We start from the raw sequence: 20612 nt of genomic DNA on the forward strand, positions 1-20612 counted from the left end.
CCTTGCTGTACATTTGATTAATTTGTATCTTTATTTACATTTTTTTTTTTTTTTTTTTAATTACACACCACACATGTTCACTCAGAAAAAAACAAAAAATTCAACGAGTCAAGAAGTTCAAAGCTCCGTCAGAGTCGTAGCTTTCTATTTTCACATCCTTGCATGTTGTCGACGACTTGACAATCCTGCTTTGGGTCAGTGTGGATAGTTCTTTTTTGTGTTTTGTCGTCCTTCGGCTGAACACACCGGCACACGAGCAGCCGCTTTGATTTCAATCGTTACCATGGTTTCCAGGAGCTCATGCAGCTTTCACTCAACCACGCGGCTGCATCCTTCAGCGCTCACTTGGTTCCTCAGTATCCTTTTCGTCCTCTGAATCTCGACCTCGTGTCCAGCTGCACACAGAGAAACAAATCGCTCAGTCTTTACAACACAGCTTCAGACATGAGTTAAGGTCTATTTGATTTTTTTTTTTTTTTTTTTTTTCAACATTTGTGTTTGACAAAATGTCAGTTTCTTTATGCTTGTGGTGGGATCAGGAAAGAGGAAGATGAATCATTTCCTGTTATCGTCACTCTAATTCCCACCAAATGTTTCTGCACATCAGTCGACTCTTCCTTTGATGCGTCACGGGCACGTTTTTAGTTGCACAATTTCATTGATAACTGCGATGTAATTAGGTCGGACTCACCATCGACCTCTTGCACTCGAAGAAGGTTGTATGCAGGGCTTTGCAGTGGCCTTCCTTCAGACACTCGCTGGGCATCTTTCCCTCCTGAGAAATTAAGAAACCAGTTAGAAAGCAGGGAGCTTTTTCTGCAGTTAAAATGTGCTCTCCAGCATCATAACATCATGACCACAACCGCAGCCGGTGTTTTACTGGAACTGGTAACCTGCCCAGATGTTCTTACAACATCAATCTCACTCCTCCAATGCCTAAACCTAACCAACACTGCCGGTCACTGATCCGGTGGATCACCGAACAGCTTCCAGCTGTGTCTCCGTTAGGGACACAGAGTGTGTTTAAAATGAAAGTAGTACTGAAACCATCACCTACAATGTATTAAGTACAGTTTCATGGATAGCAAGTTAAGCTTGACATTTTTTTTTTTATATATATATATATAATTAAAATCTGTGACTGGAAAAAAAAAAATCACATTAAATTGACAGTTTATCTTTTCAAATGCTGTCAACAGTTTGTACAAAAAAAAAAAACGTTTAACACTGAAACAAAAATAAACAAAAAAGGTTTATCAGCTCTCATAAAAAAATTTAAAAAAAAAAAAAAAAATTAAAAAGGTGATTTTGTACTGTGCACGAATTGGTCTTCAAGAAAACAAATAAACAAACAAAACAGGTCTTGTAACTTGTAGTTGGCATGTTTAAGTAGACACTTGTTTACCGACATGGCGAATAGCAAGTGAGCCAACACACGATCAGCTGAGGCGGTTCATCTGGGAGCTGCAAGATGAGTCAACACTGTCGTTTAAAAAAAATAAAAATAAAAATAAAAAGAGCCTCGAGACAAAAACGTAACGCGTATAATATAAAATTGGCATGTTTAGGTTCATGTTCAGCCAGGTTAGTGTAACCTACCTTCACCACACAGTCGTGTTGAAGGAGACATGCCTTGAAGTCCTCTCTGACTCCGGCGCAGGCTCGGTTGTCCTCCTCTTTGTCTTCGTAATATTTCGGCATTTTTTTTTTTTTCTGAATGCACTTTAACACCAACGCCGTCTTTCTGATGAACTCACAGGCGCAGGAACATGCTCGTGATCAAATAAGTGCCATCGAGGTTGTTATGAAAGCTGCGAGCCACCATGTTTCTGAAACGGCATGATGAGGGGGGGGGGGGCGGAAACGGAAGTGCTTGACGCGAAGATGTGCATGCTGGGATCGCTTGTAGTTTTTTTTTCCACGTATTGAAAACAAATCATCCATTTGTGAGCGGCTAACAGGCTGTGCTTACTTGATTTTTTATTTTTTAAGTTTGCAGCCTGTTACCTCCGAGCTACTTTGAAATCAAACCTGAGGAATGCAGATGGCATGAAAGTAGAACAAACAAACAAAAAAAAAAAATCACAACACAAAAATGGCCATGACTTCTAACAATTTTTCTCATTTATTTCCAAGATGTCCATGAAAAATGATGCAGAAATCATCAGTCAGGCATACACATGTACACGATGAAGGCACATGAACTGATGGGTGCTGGGGGGGGGGGGGGGGGGGGGGGGGGGGGTTGCGGAGCAAGGCCAGAGTTCCTTTGTTTTTTTTTCTGTCCTGTTCGCTGTCCTGCAAAACGCAGCAGGGCGATCCCGAGGATCACAAGACCATTTCATGCCGTTTTCATGCATTCAAGTTTCAGTTTGTATGTGGATACAGGAAAGGGGCACCGCCCCTTCCCCTTCGGAAAAACAACACCATGTAAAGTGGCCTGCTCTCCATCTTCTCCCAATTACAAGAATTGATTTGAGTACAGCTCTAGTGTAGATGGTTTGGATCAGGGGGTAGAGGAGCCTGCTCTGATCCAAACAAAAAGACATTGTTTATAAATTACAAACAATAATCATGCATATGAACAAGCATGGTTAACACATATTGTCCCAATTCATATTAATCCATCAATAGGCACTTCACTATCCCCTTCAATAAACCACAAAAAAAAAAAAAAAAAATTAAAACAAGGGAGGGTTCACTTAAAAATATCTTCCACTCAGAACACAATCATTGGTGCCCTCTGCAATGATCAGTAGTCATTAGATTCTGTCCAATCAAATAAAGAAATGCGTGCATGGACAAAACCATGGAAAAGGTAGGTACAATGATGACTGATGTGATTGTAAAACAAAAAAGTGAAAAAGCAGTGCAAATCCCGCTGCTTCAGATGGTGATCTGGTACAAACCCGCCTGGTTTACCGCTTCCACTCAGCATAACACAGAGATAGATTGTTCTGGAAATCCAACCACTAACCGGACTGTGTGTGTGTTATTTTCAAAATATTAGTACATCCAGCAATCAATGTGTAGACAAAAAGTGAGAGGGAACAAATTGAATTAATATTGCTGGGACAATTTCAAGGGACCTGGATATAAGGCACATTTTTTTTTTCCCAATTTTGACCCACATCAACAGAATCGAACCACAACTGTACTATCATTCAGTTTTCAAGCAGTGTTTCAGTTATAACATTCTGCTTTCAAATCAAAAGGAAAACTGTAACAGACTGAATTGAGCTACTCGCACCAGCAGGTAATTTGCAAGTAACTGATTGAATGAAAATAAAATGTAAAATAGCAATTTAGAAAATAAACAAAAAAAAAAACCCACAAAAGTACATAAAAACACTAAATTACCATAAACATCTCTTTAGTAGAATAAAAATATATTTTAGCTCTTGTACAAATTAAAGATTTATTTCAAATAAATTAAATCACCTTCATAGATCGTCAATCATAGTTGTAATAATATATCAATATAACAATATATTCCTTCAGGAAAACGGTGCCAAGGCAAAGTCCGATTGGTTTACTATAAATGGACACTGAGGTCATACACAGCCTGTCAGACAAGAGGTGTAATAGATATGGTGTCATGGTACGGTAATTGTTTCTTGATGGACTAGTTACCACTGATACTGGCCAATGGCTACAGGCAGGATTTTGGAACAGTAACTTCATCCTGAGTTTGTCTTTCAGGACGAGTAGAGTACTTGAAATGTGGCCTACAATACTCTCGGAGTGAGGAAAACATTTTTGTTTGGGCTGGTGTTGATCTAGAGCTCCGTCCTCTCCGCCGAGAACAGAGAGCAACTGGCCATTAAGTGATGACAACATTCTTGATCATCAGGGGCTTTGCTGAGGCGCTAGTGACAGTGCAATGCCCCAGTTTGCCCAGAGGTGGCAGCATCGAGTAGCAGAGAAGGGTTTGGCAGCATCTACACCAGTGGCCAGGTGACTGGTTTTCCCCAGATGTGATAATTCAACCTCTTATTGTCCAGGAATTTTCTGATTGTTTTCAAAGCTGCTGAACAAAACAGTCACTTTGAGAGCCAGAGCTGGGAACCGATGTCTTCGCGCACTCCGCTGTTGTTCTTCAGACAGTAGTATTCACATTCTCACAAACAAATGAAGAGCACAAGAGTGAAGGGAGAGATGCAGAAAGAAAAGGGGGATATCGAGAAGCAAAAATAATAAGGTACATTAGGAGGAGTGGGGACAGAGAGGTGGCGTTCCTCAGACAAGCTCAGATGAGCAACTCTAGTGGACTCTAATGACTTCACTGCTGGTTGCTAGGTGCCAAAGGCCCTGCGTAAGCAGTCTAGGAGATTTTGGTCCCTCAAGGGCCATGATTCATGTACCCCCTCCAGAACAGTCAGCCAGTTATCCTCTTTATATGTATCTGCAGGGAGAGAGCAGAGCACAACATGCGTTACTGCATCAAAACAAGGCGGCAGCATGCATCTGGAGCGAGTGGTAATTATTATGCACTGGACAGCAGATGAAAAGGCGTGTGACTGGCTTACTTCACTGAGGATGGCCCACACGGCAGAGTCCTTGAGTACTGAAAGCCGAAGTGCCAGGACAGGATTGAAGGAAGGATCTACAGCCCCTTCTGCCACACCCTTCTCAAACTGACCTGTGTTTAAACACGCACACACACACAATCAAAAGCACATATGAAAGGCCATAAAACACATTTATTGGGCCAGTATATGGCCAGTCATTTACCAGTCGGCTAAGTGCTCAAGTGAGAAGCACATAAAAGTGAAAGATTACTTAGAAGCATTCATTGATTTTCACAGCTTTTCTTAAACACTGTTTTTATTAGGAACAATAAAAAAAATTAAAAACCATAAAGCTATTTAGAAAAAAAAATCTCTGAATAAACAAAGAATAAGGAAGGAAGAGTTGGAGGAAGAAGAAAACTTAAGATGAAAACTAGAAGGGATAACAATAAGAAGTGACTGAGAACATTTCATGCTCCTTGAGCAAATTCACACATCACTGTAGGCACCATCAGCGCGAGTGCGTAATCTGATCGTGATGTTGGAGTGTTTGCACACATACGTAGGACTAAGAGACCGTCAAATTCACTCACCGAGCCTGTAAAAGCGATCCTCAGTTCGCTTGTACTTGTCTTTCATCTGCAGTCCAGTTTCCTGACATATGAAGAGGGTGACAGACGGACAGGGGAGTAAAGTGTGAGATGCAAATTAAAATCGTAATGATTGCTTATTTGCGCAGCATTCAAACAGATGTTGGCAGCTGTTCTCCCACTACGAGTGTGTGGATCGCAATGTCAGAATGCATCATCTCTGGCAGAGCGAGCGATTCGGTCACGCTCGCATTCCTGTCAATAATCAATGCGCTACAACCACTCAATGTAATCTAATCAGAGCTATTTGCACACCATACCAGAGAAGGGTGTGGGTGTGTGGGTGTGTGGGGGTGTGGGGGTGTGTGTGTGTGTGTGTGTGTGTGTGCGTTTCCCTACCGAGACAGGCAGGATTTCCACTGTGGTGTTCTCGATCTTGTCCCCAGGGTGCTCCTGGTTACCACTGCGAAACAGGAACCTGCCAATCAAATCAAGCATCAATTTTAATATTTTCACCCATGGACGAGGATTCTGTCCCTGTCCCCGTCTCCCCCTCACTCCCTCCCCCTCCCTTTCCCCTCCCCTCCCCCACCGGTAGCTGTCACACAGACACACAGTCTGTCAAACTAAGTGCGGGCTGTATGTAAAGTATATCCATGAGGAAGCTGAATTTGGGTATGCATCCTTCCATTCTCTATATCCGCATTATCCTGAACAGTGGAGCCTATCCCAGCTCACTTTTGTGCGAAGGACAGACAGACGGAAACAAAGACCGTTCACGCTCTCATTCACACCTATTTGTAGAACCACCAATTAATTTGAGGTGCATGTTTTTGGATGGTGGGAGGAAACCGGAGCACCCGGAGAGAACCCACGCAGGCACAGGGAGAACATGCAGACTCTACACAGAAAGGCTCAGATTCAAACCAGAAATCTTTTTGCTGTGAGGCACCAATGCTAACCACTGCACCACCTGTGCCACTTTGGGTATGCAAAAGTATGAAAACTACTTCATGTCATCATGGCTTTAACATCAGTTTGATACATTTGGTTAGTAATCTCAAAGCTGGTGCTTCTCAGATCTCATTCAAGTCATAACTACAGATTCTGAATATTATAAATTCCATGATTTCTGCCTTTTCATCTAGCAAAAGCTCAGAAATCTCAGTGGATTTTGAGATGCCCATCCCAACTTGAGGGACACAAGTTGGGATGGGCATCTCAAGCAAAATTATTAACTTTACTGCAGAGTTTGCACTGCACCTCATCTTTTATTTCTATTGAAGGAGTTCTACGTAGAACCTTTTGATGGTTGTAAACAGCTTTTAGGTGCATTACCACCACCTTCTGGCGGGTGTAACGCATTACATCTCAGCACCGTAAAAACGGGGGAAATAGTCGCATATAATCATACATTTTTCATATTTTCCTATCTCTAGTTCTTAGGCACGTGTATTTATGTGTATAAAACAGCCAGAGAGTAGGAGTGAGAGGGAAACGCTGCCAGCCAGAGACAGAAGTGACAGATCTTAACTCTAGCTGCATCCCTCGACCAACTGCTGATGAGATGTTGTCTTATCGTCAGAACGAGTCACAGCCAGAGAAATTGGTGTCACTCAACAGCAGACGAGAAAAGAAAAACACTGGAACACTACGTGGCTCCTTTCCCACTGCCTGCCACTTATATGGTGAGTGACTGACAGTCCTCTCTCACTGTTCTGACATTATCTTTACACAAGCAGTAGATACAATCGTCACACTTGACCAAATATTAACATAAATTTATGGCCTTCTCTGCTCTGTCAGTGTGGCCATCACCTCCCTATATATTCACTGTCTTCATCCCCTTCTAGAGGGAGTAGGAAGCTGGCCTGACAATGCTTAATTTAGAGCACTTTCATTAGCTCACCCTGATCCCCAGAGTAATACTTCACGCACACGCACACAGACACACACAGACACACACAGACACACACACACTAAAACTAAACCTGAATCAGTGAAAAACAGCAGGCTATAAGTGAAAAGACAGATTTTTGCCTGCAGGTGCAAATGTTAGGGCTTTAATGTGAAAATACTGCACACGCTGGGCTGTGGCTCGTATGCTCACTATATCATCTCGGTGTAAATGATAAGGAGCTGTGCAAGGGGAACATATCCAGCCTACACATTTACCTCTCTATGCTGACAGGCCGGTCAAATTTGAAGAGGACGTAGTCTCCTGCAGTAGGAGTGATGGCCCAGAAGAAATCCTCTCCGAGATACGTCTTCTCCAATGTGTGACCTTGATACACCTGCATGACACAAGACATGTGTTTTGCCTTCTATTCTTATTTTCATAAAGTACACAATGGATAGCAACGAGACAGCAAAGGTTTGTGGTGATACCTTCATTGAAGTGGAGACCTCAGCTGGGGGGTTGACGTGCATCTTGTGGAGCAGTGGCTTCAGGAAGTCCTTGTCCTACAGATGCAGACAGACGGGAAACTAATGTTTCTACACAGGAAATAGCCTCAACTGCTGCTTACAATAAACAACATCCAGGGCGTGACACTCACTGTCAGTTTCTGGATCTTTCCAGCAAGAGAGGAATGGAGTCCCACATGCTGAAACAGAGAAGGTCTGAACCGCACACGTAGGCTGGACTTCTGCCGCTCGCAGTGTTTCTGCAAGAAAAGGAAGAGTCACGAGACCCATTTCCCTTTTTAATGATGCTTTTATCCATAAAGTAACCACACACTTACCGCATCTTTCTCAGGATTGCAGACTTTGACCCAGAGAATATGGTCCAGCAGCCAGTCGATGGGCTTCTCTTTGTAGAACATAAAAATAAACTCAACGATGAGGTTTAGGTCTGGAGCCTGGAACATTTTTCCTGCAGGAAAGACAGAAGGAGTTCATAGATGTTCATTGATCCTCCGTAGAAGCTCATTAGCAACCAATTATTCAGAACAAGATTACTAAACCATGAAAAGGGCTTATTAATTAATACATTTTAATTTTTTTTAAAAAGAGCACAATCAACTGGAATTAATACAACAAAACAGAGTTCTGTTGTGGAAAACCTGTCTTTTTAAAAATCATATAATTCATGCAAAATTACACGACTAACGTTTCCCTCAAGGCTCTAAAAAAAAAAAATCAAGTTAAATACTGGAAGCACTTCGAACGTTCTCACATGGCAGGAAGATTTTTTTCAATTTCAAAATAAAGCATCCCATTTAGGCAAACAGTTAAAGGACAAAATCCGGCATATTCACCATTATTTGAGTCTTAAAAAGATGCTTTCAAAAGTAGAACAACAAAGAACAATCCCATGATAATCAATCCCCTCAAGAATGTCATTAATAAATTGTGTTGCCAAGAATCCAGCTCCAATACCCCATATATAAAAAAAACACTGATTTTAAATCGACAAAAACTATATAAAACATACAAAGTGAACAGAGCAAGAGAAAGTACTAAAGGATGAGCAGAAAACCTTTGCACATTCATTATATTAGTTCTAATAAATTCTCCTGGTAACATGAACCCGGTTTCTTAAATATATATATAATCCTGACTTGCAGCAACATACCAGGGTTAATAAAACTGTTTAAAGTCTGCTGGATTTAAATACTGTCAGTGGTGTGTACAATTAGAATTAAACCCTTGTTTTATAATCTAAACAAATTTATGAATCAATTAAAATGATCATACAAGTACATCAGGTAAACCACTGACGAATGGGCTCAGAAAAGAAAGCTCAATAGAGCTCACTATCATCAGGATTCATTTGAAAACCCCAAAAATGTATCGGTTTCACTTGTGCTAAAAATACATCCATTACTCATTCAGATTTTGTCATGACACGTTTAATGAGTATTTTCATTTCCCTGCCAACTGCAAAACGTAATTGCCACAGTGATCAATATGGCTTCCATCTTGCCTTTAGTGACTGCTCCAGATGGGTCCACATAGCATTTGACTGTTTATCATAAATCATACAAGAATCACGGTGTGTAAACGCCTCGACAAGTGGATTGGGAAATCCATTCAGCCAGGAATGCCGTCGGCTGCCTTTGCAATCCTCTGACTATGCAGATCTTGCTATATTTGACAGAGCCCTGGAGGAAACTTGTATTGATTAGGTGCCTAATGAGTTGTACCAATGAAGCCCAGCTGAGAGAACTCCAGGATCATCCAGTCCTCTGACGAGAGCTGCAGGGCGAAGTTCTTCATCGTGGCAAAGTAGTTGGGCTTGGCCACGATGTCGTCCTCTAGCTACAAAAACAGGTGCACACAAAAATCTAAATGTTAGGCAGAAGGAACTTCTTTTAGGGTGGAGTTGGGGTTTAATGTTGATGGAGAGGATGAGAAGCACGAGGGAGACTCCTCTATGTTCACACAAGCCGAGCTAAGAAACACTTAAGAGTTGCTACACTAATCTAGAAAAACAGAAACACTATTGTAGTCAGGCAATACCTCTTCTCTCCAGGTGAGAGCAGAGAAATGAATAAGACAAGACAACGTCACATGAATAAGACAGAAACATGAACGATTAACAACACAGTAAAACTCAACTGTGAATGGCTGGTTCATTTCAAATCCTAAATTGGAAGCCTAGTTTAGTGAAAACAACAGATAAGAGCTGCCGAGGTCTAAGAGGATTAGGCTAATAAGTGAAACCCTCTCCAGTCTGGGAAAAAAAACACAGCACTGGCTTTGCGCAATGATTTCACAACAGTTTCATTCAACTGCACTGCCATGTTTAATTTGGTGTGACAACCTAAAAAACAACCTATGTTTGCCTAGTAACAGGCTTTCCATTGATATGTGAGTAACTGTCTATAAAGCCCTTCCTAAAATACACTCCAACAATGGGAACAACAGATGTAACGGTATGCTGAGGTGTTCAACACTGGACAGTCAGTTCAGTGTGAGCCTTCCTCAGTTTTATATGCCCTGTTATTCACTCTGCACCTGTTCTGTCCTGTCTATCACCTATAGTATGCTGGTCGGGTGAGGCTTGAAAGCTGGCTGGATACAGTTTAATGTTTAGCATGTTTTAATTGGCCTCCCTGTAAGGGCAGAGTCTGCAACGTCTTTGCTCACAATCCACCAGCAGTGATCTAAAACGATTAATGACAGTACGGCCCAGAGAGGTTTTGCCCAGTGACAATTCCAATAAAGTGTATTCAAACAAGCTGCTTGTGTCCTTAATTTTGACTTAATACAGGAAAAAGAGAAACCATTTATTCAGCCAATGGAAGTTAAAAAAAAAATAAAAGGACAATTCTGAGACATCTTTCAGAGCACAGAAGAACGCTTGTTTATTAAAACTTTCATTTCGAAAGCTAAAATTATTGTTAGTGAATATGTTGCATATTGCTTATTTTGGTAATTTATTTTTTCTTATTGACAATATATTAGTAATTAAGTGCCTTAACTGTTACAGTAAGAATTATGGCCAATGAGCCATTGTTGAATGTTTACATTTTTCAAAAATAATGACACTTTATTTGTTTTCTCTGCTGTATTGAACACACACCAAACCAAAGACCATACCAACATTGCATACAAATAGGAACACTTTTTTATTTTATTTTTTTTTTTAAATGTATTTAAGGACATACCTGTACATAATAAACCCCTTTGCTCACAGCATACATCATGAGGAAGGAATAGTCCAGATTCTGCTTTGTCCGCCATCTAAACAAAGCAGAAATCAACAACACACAAAATGAGAATATGTACACATGAAAACTGACTCCATGTTGCTGTATTTTAAAATTTTGGAGGATATTAGACCTTTGGAAAATATGTCAGATACACTGCTTTACATGCAAAGAGCCACTCCCAGCTACACAGAAAGTTACAACAGCCGGCTCTGAATAATTTATAAACCAAAGCTGTCACACTAATTGTTTGATCTGATGTTGCAACCTGACTGAAGGCTGTTCACAGAGGGCTGCAGGTGTTTCTATGGAAGTGGCACCGAGGAATATTTCTGAGTACACATTTGATGTTATACACACACACTTTTAACATTTTAACACAGGGGTAAAGAGACACTATAAAAATGAGGGCATGGATGCACGCGCTCTCAGCCAGGTGGTTGAGTGTAATGTTTCTGTACCATGAATTTAAATTCACACACACACGCGTCTAAAATATAACACTTATATTACAGCCCATGTTGGACAAGATACTAACTGTTCGGATTCCTATCAGAAGCATCTGTGCTCACCCACAAACAAACATAACACACAGCAGTCCTCTGTGCCCGACGGCTATTATCCGAGTACATATTGCAAGTCTCCACAAGTGTCGGCACAAAGTGCACCATAAACAGATTTCTAATGAAGCCAATTGTTAGCCGACTATAAAGAGAAGATTAGCACAGAGGATAATCAGACCGAGCACTACAGAGAGACAGAGATAGAGGGTGCTGCTGCTGATGACCTTGATCTGACTTTGAGAAATGCCTGTGGAATACTAAGTACAGAGGCAGCCTACCTAAAAGCTCCCACTTGCTCTCTCCCTCCCACTTTCCCCCTGACTCATCCTTCTACTTTTTCTGCAATCCTCATCACGGCTCTCCTGCACTTCATTCTCTCACGGCTGCTTCCTACACTATTTCCATAATCAATTCCGTCACATTTTTCCTAATTAAGTGTCAGAGCTCTAAACACACATATAAAACAAGATGTAATGCCCATCATGGTTTGTGTACCTGACTCTTTCTCTGGAGTCTCCAAATGTCTCTTTGAGGTTGGTGAGATCAGGGTAATAGGTGGCGGGTGGTGAGATCACCTCCAGCAAGCCTGAATTCAGCTCTGTAGAAAACCTGAAGACAGAAGCCGTCTGTGAGGTCACGAAAGACACAAACACACAACCTTCTCTGGTTCAAAGTGTCACTTCAATCCTTAACAATATTTCCACTGTTTGCTGCATCTGCCAGGAAGCCGATAACTTGTACTCACTCTTTCTCCAAGCCCGCAACCACGCTCTGAACGTAGTCCAGGTCCGTCTGAAGAGATTGAACCAGAAGGACATATCAGACACACTCAACTTTTTAAATCTATTGCGCAGCAGCAACATGCTATGACTCATTGTGTAGAAATACAGGTTCTCACCTCCCCAACGAAAACTATAATGACACAGTCAAGTTTCTCCTCTGGTGACAGCTTGTCTATTAGCGAACGCAGCGTCTCCGACAGATACGACTTCACCTTCCGCTTCACTGTAGGGATCCCCATTACCATGGTAACTAAGAAGAAGAAGACATAGCGTGAGGTGAGAAACAAGAAGGGGCCAAGGCTGCAGTTAAATCAAATGGATTCAAAAAGCAGTTAATCTTTGCTGTTCAACAACAACAGATGACATCAACCTAAATCCACATGAATAGAAATTGATGCCCAGACTGACAGATGGCAGCGGGAAGGATGACTGATAGAGCTAGTTTGTTATGTATCTGCACTACCATGCTTCAGGTTCTTAAAGTATCTGTAAAAACAACTACCACACCGAATTAACATGTAAAGGCAAAAATGGTTGGACACAGGTAAAAAGAAATATTTATGATCGGTGGCACTTATTCAGCATAGAGTTAAAGAAATCTGAGGCACTCAAGAGGGTGATAATTTAAAAAGCCATTAATGACTCACGGCTATTAGTCACAGTAAAAAATAAAAATTAACATGCCTACGCATTTAGACCAATAAGGCCTTCATCTGGTCAAATACTATATGGTTGCCTTTGGGTTGTTTGTTATACCTGTTGGTCAGTAGTCACATGATCAATATGTATCAATTAGCAGTCACACGGGAGCAGGTAGAGTTACATGATAGAAAAACGCACCCAACAAAATCTTACATAATATCAGGACAAGAAAGCCAAATACAGATATTGATCAAAGGTCTTAAAGTCTCTTAATAGTTTTCAGTACATTCACAAACTAAATTGCAAATAACATGTTCTTTATTCTGGGATCTAAAAAGTGTTACTAAATTAAAGCTGAAATAATCTAGACAGGCCAAAGACAACAGAAATTCAGAAGCAAAACTGGAGTATAAAGCCGACAGTTTCAGATGGGACCTGGCTACTCCAGTCGTATTATTATTATTAAAAAAAAAAAAAAAAAAAAAAAAATTAAATATGTTTTTTACTTAATGTGACAATTAATCAATCAATCGAAATTGTAATCAGTGAATTCAGTCAGTCTACTGAGAGATAAATCATGTCAGCAAAAAATACCAATCACAAATATGACAGCCACCTTCATCTTTGACCCAAGAGAGGTGCTGATATCACATTCAGGTGAGGAATGATATTCATTTTATATTACATTTATCATTTAAGTGAGACAAAAGTAAGAACAAACATTGTCTTCTTTTTGTTCCTGTTGTGTGAGGCTTAACATACGGGCTCTTCTTTCAAATGGATGGATTCCCTGAAAACTACATCACACTGAACAAAAAACATGACTGACTATTGCTCACATAAACCCAGCTGATTGTACTTGGTAGGATCACTTTGCCCAGAAAGAGATAGTGTGTGAATGAGTGAGCAGAGAGAGTACGGCGAGCCCACACTGGTGTGAAAGTGAAAGTGAGGGTGAACAGGGTCATCGGGATGATGATGTGACACTGAATCAGTATTTCTCTGTATTATTTCACAACTTGCCTTATAGGGACAGTGAGGGTGGTGAAGTATGTGGAACGGGGCTAATGGGTGTTCGAGTGGGTGGGTGAGTGTGGGGGGATGAAAAGGGGAAACATGCTGACTGAGCTGATGTGGGGACTCAAGGGGCCTCAATAAAGGCACAAAACAAACTTGAGGTGCGGGACAAGTGAACAGCATGCTGGATTTGAGAAAGGGTGCAATCCGCCAGAGTGATCTGTGCAGCGTGGAGAATCTGTCCCAGTTCTGCTTTGTGTTTCTCACACTGAGCTCCATGTCGTATAGCGACACCCACCACCGCCAAGAAAGTAGGTCGAGGATGAAAGGAGAACGTAGGATGAAGGAAAAGAGACAGAGAGTGACAGAATAAGGGAGGGTGGCAGACAGTGAATGAGCGATAATGCATGCAAGTGCAGCAGGAGTAGGACCGATTCCAAGACTGCCCCTCCCCATGTCCCTTGATCAGCCAGCCCACATCACTCTGCCACCCTTTCATCTTCTTCTAGAAAAAATACAAAACAAATTATATTTCAGTCCACTTCTGTCACATCAGTAAAAGGACTGATTTGATACGCCGAAGAAATAAGAGGCGCTGGTGTTGAGCCGTGTCTGTGCTTCTAATGTCCAGCAAAAATGTTGCTTCATCATAGAACGTTTATTTTTCTGATTGAAGACCATGAATACACAGTTTGTAAATTGTGAGATTTTTCAAATATAACTAATAAAAAGGGGTTAGTATTTAACATGTCGGCCCTAAAGCAATTACATAGTCATGTTGAAAAAATTGATTTGGAAAAAACAAAAATGATATACTATTGTTGCATTTAAAGAAAACATGTAATTTATTAGTTTAGTTTAGTTTTGGAATTTGGGAATAAAAACTGTAATGAAATAAATTGCTGTTGTATGTTCTACTGTCAACAACAGAGTGGGGAGTTGTTGTTGGGTTTTATGCATATTTGATGTCTTTGTATATTTGTGTTTAAATGCTAAGCTGTATACTTTTGATATTGCATTAACAGAAGTTTGTTTTAATGATATATATTTGTGTAATTGTGCTCGGTGATATTCATGAAAATCATAACCGTCATGCATTGGAGTAATTTAAGCATCAATGGAAGTCATGTTTTTTTAAACTTTTGTGAATGTGTGGGTAACCCTTTTTTTTTTTTTATAATAATAATAAAAAAATAAAAAACAGTTATCAATAGAAAACCTGCAATTCTCAACCCGAATGGACCATGCATTAAAAATGCTCTAGGTAAAAGTTTTAACATTCGTAAAATAAAATAAAAAATCTTTATGCTCACACTCCAAATATAGTACACTTACTTGGTACTTGGGTAGTTTATTCAATAAATTACCTCTTTAACAAAAAGGGCTTGGTTAAAAAAAAAAAAAAGCAGTCCTACCATCAGTAACCAGTCAGAGCCATCACAACTCCACATTTTCCAAACAGCAATGTATTCAGAGAACCTGAGCAGAAGCATTAAATTCACTCTTTGATGTTCCGTTTATGTGCAATTTAATACTGCACACTACTGTTTGACCACAACTAAACAAAAATAATTCACAATATTCTATCAAAAAACATGATCAGCAGTGCAAGCTTCACAGCCTGTAGGTGTAAGCTGAATACAGACAGAGTCCACACATTTCTGACAGGCTGCCTGACATGCATCCCAAAACGCCCACCTCAGCAACAGCAGAGCTGATAATTATATTCCAATGTCAACAAAATGTGGGCATCAGGTCTGATTATTACTGTACCTGCAGTCACTTGCAGCTGAAATGCACCACACAGAACTCAGTCACACTGGCATGCATTGCTGATTGCAGCTGGAAAATAGAACCATGTCCTATATATATATTTTATTTTTTATTTTTTTCTGGCAGTGTTGCATTGCAGCATTGCAGCTAACCAAATAGGGCACACACTGACACATAATAGGGTGTTGTTTATGAAATCTCAAGGGAAATCACTGACAATGATTTTCAGGCAAAAAAAAAAGTCTGGACACAAAGTGAGGTTGTATATACCCGGCTCGGGCACAAGTCAGCCATTAGTTAGGAAACAGAAGCTGAACACTGGTCCTCATGAATAGGGGGGGGGTTGACTGAATGAGTGTAGTGTGACTTTGCCTATGTGTTTGTGTGAGCAGGGTTTCCGTACCATTGTAATACTTAAGTGCAGCACCAAAGTGTTTTTTCACAGCACATAAGCAACTACAGCTTAACCATAAGCTTTGTTTTACCAGTGTTTGGTAATTATTATCTCTATGACAGACTGCATTTTAACATAAATATTGTAATGATAATAGTCCAAAATTATGTGAAAATGCATCGTTTTTAGTTAAATAACTGCTCACCACAGCACCTAACCCCTTCAGAAACCTGGAGAAACCCTGCGTGGCATAGGTAAAATGTTAAAAACCTGCAGAGTTGCCACTGGAAGGAATTCGTTTCAGATTAGATCTTGTTGATTAGATTGTGTTGATTAACGAACTGAGGTCACAACTTTCGCCATTCAGACCAACTTCGTAATCAGAAAAATCCGAAGCTTTAATAAGGCATTGAACAATCTGCTTAAAGTTTACAAGCAATGACTCCAAAAGCAAGAAATGTAATAAAGGTCAACATGCAAAGACAGAGGCAACATATGCAAATAGGATGTTCATGTCACTGTCAGTTGATCTTTTTGCTGTCATGCCACCTTTTACTCAAAAAGGACAACATTAGGGTTTGAGAGAGCTTGAGATCAAAACACTTCCACCATTCAAGTTGAATCCCAGCAGCAGTGCTACCAGCTGGGGTTTGCGTAACTAACACTTCTGACATCATAATTGGCAGCACTTGTGGCTGAGAAGCCAGTGAAGGATCACACTCCTGTCATGGTACTGATGGCTCCAACTGGTTAGTGAGGGTGCCCGCACAGAGAGCAGTGGGACCTGTGGGGTGGGCTAAGTTAAGCTCACCTCGTGAGATTGTTCCAGTTGGGGAACTGAGTGTATCTGAGCAGACACATGACTGTTCATACTCTGCTCAGACTAACCGAAGGGTTAGCGGCGACAAAGAGGGCTATAAAGGCATTCCAAACTCAGGAGGAAAAGAGATGTTCAATTGTAGCTTGTGACATGTTAGGTAGTTGGTAACCACAAACAAATGCCTGGCAACAAACAAAGTAGTGACTGTGTAAAAGGGCACAGGGGGAAGGAGATGACTTGCTAAAGGCCACATATGTGCATCTACAATGAAAGTCTTGTTGACCTCTGTCTGAAAAGGGATTCAGTCGGGTCCCACTCCAACCATAGAGGTCTCAGGGGTTCCCTCAGCTGTTTCTATCCATATTACTCGTTCAATTTCAAGTGGGATGATGTCCTAATTTGCACCGCTATAAATAACCCAATGTCAGATATGCTTAGACTAGCAGAGAAACAAGAGGAAAAGTTGAAAAAAGAAATTGCAGAGGTACACTAAGAACGACAGAACAACAGAAAAAAAAGGGACATTAAAGTCGCTGTTGGTGCCCCTCGAGGCAAAAGTTGCCAGCGGCCAATCAAGTATGTCATGTGGCACGCACAGTTAGTGGAGGGGCCAAGAGTCAGAGTGCAGTCATTTGTCTCTGTGACCAACCACCACACAGATCACTCCCAGTAGCAATACCTCCAGCTTAGCTGTGCATTCCAGTGAACACAAGTGACAGTGTTTTAGGGGGGAAAGCTGGTGACAACAACTCAGTAGGCAGCAGCAACAAACTCTGCATAATCAGTGGGTAGGGATTCTTTCTCATTTCTAAAAAATAAAGGCAAAGAGTTTTACAAACTTGTCTGCCAGTAAAAAAAAAACACAAAAAAAACTGCCCATCCATCAAAACACCAGACTGACTTTCTCCTCCTTCCTTTCCTCTAATTTGTCCAGAGTGTCTGTTCGTCCTCTCAGTCATTGTCATTAGGAATGTGGAAAGAACATTTGAGCTGGTCAGCCCCTAAACCTTCCTCCCTCGGGTCCCAAATTCCACTCACCTATCACACTCACAAAGCCAGATAAGTAATCCTCTTAAAGAAACAAGCTTGATAAAGCAGAGGTCACAAGATGTATGTTACTGCTTGAGGGGTTAAAGGAGAAAAAACTTGAAATAAAAAAAGATTGACGAGAATAGGAGAGAATAGAAAAGAGTTAACCAGGGGTGGAATAATCTATATGAATGGGACAGCTGTTAAAAGGACATGCTGCCCTTCTGTCAGCTGTAAAAACATGGTTGTTGTTGTAAAGTGAACTAAACCTTCAGGAAACAATAGCACTGCTGGATTTATTGTGGCCTAAGTTTAAAGATTTTTGTATCTTTTGTTCACTTTATGTTCCCATTTAAACCCTATCTGAATAGCACTTCAAAAAGAAAAGTACAGCGTGCATCACAGGCAGAGAAAAGGAAAGCATTTGCATACATAAAGCACTAGATCATGCCAGAAAAAACAAAGTAAGATAGAGATAGGAAAACAAGGGGGAAGTCCCTTTTCAGTTAAAACTAAGAGGTCGGATGTATATCATGTCAAGTCAATAGGGAATTATACGGTACATAAACTATAATTATGTTTAACCCTGCAAATGCACTTCAGAAATATCCTTTTGCAAAGTTCAGTCCAGAGAGGATACTTGTTGTGAACCAGTTGTTGAAAACCTGTTGCGACTTGATTCTCTCCCTGGTGTGAAAAAGCTCTCCGGAGGTTTTTCTGTGTTTGTGCAGCATTAGCATCCATATTGAGGAGAAAAATAGCCTCTCATGTCCATGACATTAAGGCTATAGTGACTTTGCAATAAATCATATACACTTCTCACCTCCTGTGCGTCCGAGACCAACCTGCACTGCCGGGTGCAGGCTGCCCTCATTGTTGAGAAGGTGAGGCAGGTGGTGGTAGATATTTGGCACCTGGAGAGGCTTCCTGTTTGCAAGCTCCTTCAGTAGTTTCTGTGTCTCATCTGAAAGAAGGCACAGAGAACCCAGGTAAGTGGATCCCCCTTCTCATTTTCATCATTAAATGATGACAGGAGGGAAAGTTATGGGGACATGGCCTAATTTCTAAGGTACATACCACATAACCACAAAGTCCTTGATTGAATTCCTGGCTGGGGGACCTTTGTTGCATGTCGTACCCTTCTCTCTGCCCTTATTTCCTGTTTCTTTGAACTTAAATCTCAAATGAATTCAAAATGCCTTTTCTTTGGAAAAAAGGGGTGCAATTAACAGCACTTGTAAAGCACCAGGTGTCCGTGCTAAAATGCTCCGGTGCCTTTGTGATGTGTTAACTACAGAATTATTGAATTATTTAGACTGATTTACAAATAGAATTTGAGCTCTTTCTGAACACTCACTGGCTGCAGGGCTCCATGTATGACTTATACAATATAACACAGTATACATGTTCATCCAGCATTTCCCATGCACCTGGACCTGCAAGTCTACTGCAACAGCTAATAAGACCAAATCTTTTCATCTTTTTTCATCTTCCATTTATGTGTGCAAAATTTAAATCAACATTAGAAAATGTCTGAAAATGCATAACTGCCATCATTTTTAGTTCATTCAGCTACATGACAAAAATGCCCAGTTTTCATTGTTTCCAACTTTGAATGAATTAGATTCAGTCTTCTTCATGGGACTTCATGCAATGTCTAGAAACCTAATATTAAGCACAAACAAACACTCCTTTGTCAGATTGGGGGCTCAACATAGTTTTGATTTTAATCTAATCAACAGGAGATGCTGAGTCACTGTGAGTAGGAGCGCTCGATGAGAACCTCCCAGGATTCACCGACAACACTAAAACATCTGTTACAAACATATGACTGAAGAAGCTCAGCTGGAGTTGATGAATCTTTACATGTGTTTGCATGTGTGAGTTACCTGAGAAGTTTGTGAGGGCATCTTTGCTACTGTTAGTTTCAGCGATGGCACGCCTGAACTGCTCCAGAATATTGTTGAGCTCGGACGAGCGCTGCAGCGTCCTGTGCTCGGCCACGCGAAGGCGCTCTTTCAAAGCATGGAACTCCCGCTGGTATGCTATCAGCTTCTCTATAAGAAAAAAAAATGAACATAGGGTACATTAGCAAGTGACAACATACACTCCAGAAATTTTCAGTATTTAAAGAAACAACAGTGTGAAACTGACCACCTTAAGCTCTTGAGAGAACCGGGTTCATCATCATTATCACAACAGACTGGGGCACAAACACTAGACGCATCCAACGGAAATAAAAAAAAATATAGCAGTCTATCCAGTGTCGTTGGGACAATTTATCTGATATGATGTATATAATTCACTGCTTCAATCAAACAACCAACTGCAACTTATATTTCCTGACAGCGCTGCTTTTGTTGGCTAAATTATTCAAAGGTGGCAAAGACCTCCAATCAAATCCCAACGTCGCAGCAACTCTGTATAGTCAGATGACAACAAAACCGTAATTAGAAACCATTCAGAGCCTACTCGCTTCCTCCAGGGCAGCACATAGCACAAGATGTGGTAAAGAAAATTTCAGTCGGCATCCACACGTTTGGATCTGAATCAAAAATACTCCAAATAATAGACATTCATGCTTCCAGGCTGTTTTTCTTTCAGCTCATAAAAAGAAGACACGTTTAAGCATTCCTTATTTTACAACTGATAAACCCTTTCAAAGGATTCCTGGATTCAGATCAACACCAAACAGGAGCTTATTACTTACACCATAGCCTCAAGATCCCTAAATAGAGATAATGTTTGTTTTAGTCTACACATTAACTGAAAATACATGCTGTTGTTGTTTTTTCTTATTACAGAGCAAAATTCTCTGGGTCTGTGTCGTAGTG

General features: G+C 40.7%; 2 protein-coding genes across 2 annotated transcripts in view; both read right to left on the minus strand.

Annotated features, from left to right (window-relative positions):
* Window positions 1-8: 8 nt before the first annotated feature.
* Window positions 9-1956, minus strand: coa5 (cytochrome C oxidase assembly factor 5). Its single transcript, XM_069154142.1, has 3 exons — window positions 1600-1956; window positions 692-775; window positions 9-395 (listed from the first exon to the last, which is right to left on the minus strand). The coding sequence occupies exons 1-3, from the start codon at window positions 1699-1701 to the stop codon at window positions 354-356; spliced, it is 228 nt and encodes a 75-aa protein (XP_069010243.1). The 5' UTR covers window positions 1702-1956; the 3' UTR covers window positions 9-353.
* Window positions 1957-2293: 337 nt separating this feature from the next.
* Window positions 2294-20612, minus strand: part of mgat4a (alpha-1,3-mannosyl-glycoprotein 4-beta-N-acetylglucosaminyltransferase A) — a 30683-nt gene continuing 12364 nt past the window's right edge. The window contains exons 2-16 of the mRNA XM_069154134.1: window positions 19668-19835; window positions 18602-18742; window positions 12220-12353; window positions 12067-12113; window positions 11817-11930; window positions 10717-10792; window positions 9250-9364; window positions 7846-7976; window positions 7660-7767; window positions 7490-7564; window positions 7277-7395; window positions 5501-5579; window positions 5105-5165; window positions 4530-4642; window positions 2294-4405 (exon numbers count right to left, since the gene is read on the minus strand). Of these exons, the coding sequence (XP_069010235.1) occupies window positions 4379-4405; window positions 4530-4642; window positions 5105-5165; window positions 5501-5579; window positions 7277-7395; window positions 7490-7564; window positions 7660-7767; window positions 7846-7976; window positions 9250-9364; window positions 10717-10792; window positions 11817-11930; window positions 12067-12113; window positions 12220-12353; window positions 18602-18742; window positions 19668-19835 (1508 nt within the window). The 3' untranslated portion in view covers window positions 2294-4378. The remainder of the gene's footprint in view (window positions 4406-4529; window positions 4643-5104; window positions 5166-5500; window positions 5580-7276; window positions 7396-7489; window positions 7565-7659; window positions 7768-7845; window positions 7977-9249; window positions 9365-10716; window positions 10793-11816; window positions 11931-12066; window positions 12114-12219; window positions 12354-18601; window positions 18743-19667; window positions 19836-20612) is intronic.

Source organism: Embiotoca jacksoni, unplaced genomic scaffold, assembly GCF_022577435.1.
Source record: "Embiotoca jacksoni isolate LCO1_2020_lvr unplaced genomic scaffold, fEmbJac1.0.p SCAF_2, whole genome shotgun sequence".
Lineage (NCBI taxonomy): Eukaryota > Metazoa > Chordata > Actinopteri > Embiotocidae > Embiotoca > Embiotoca jacksoni.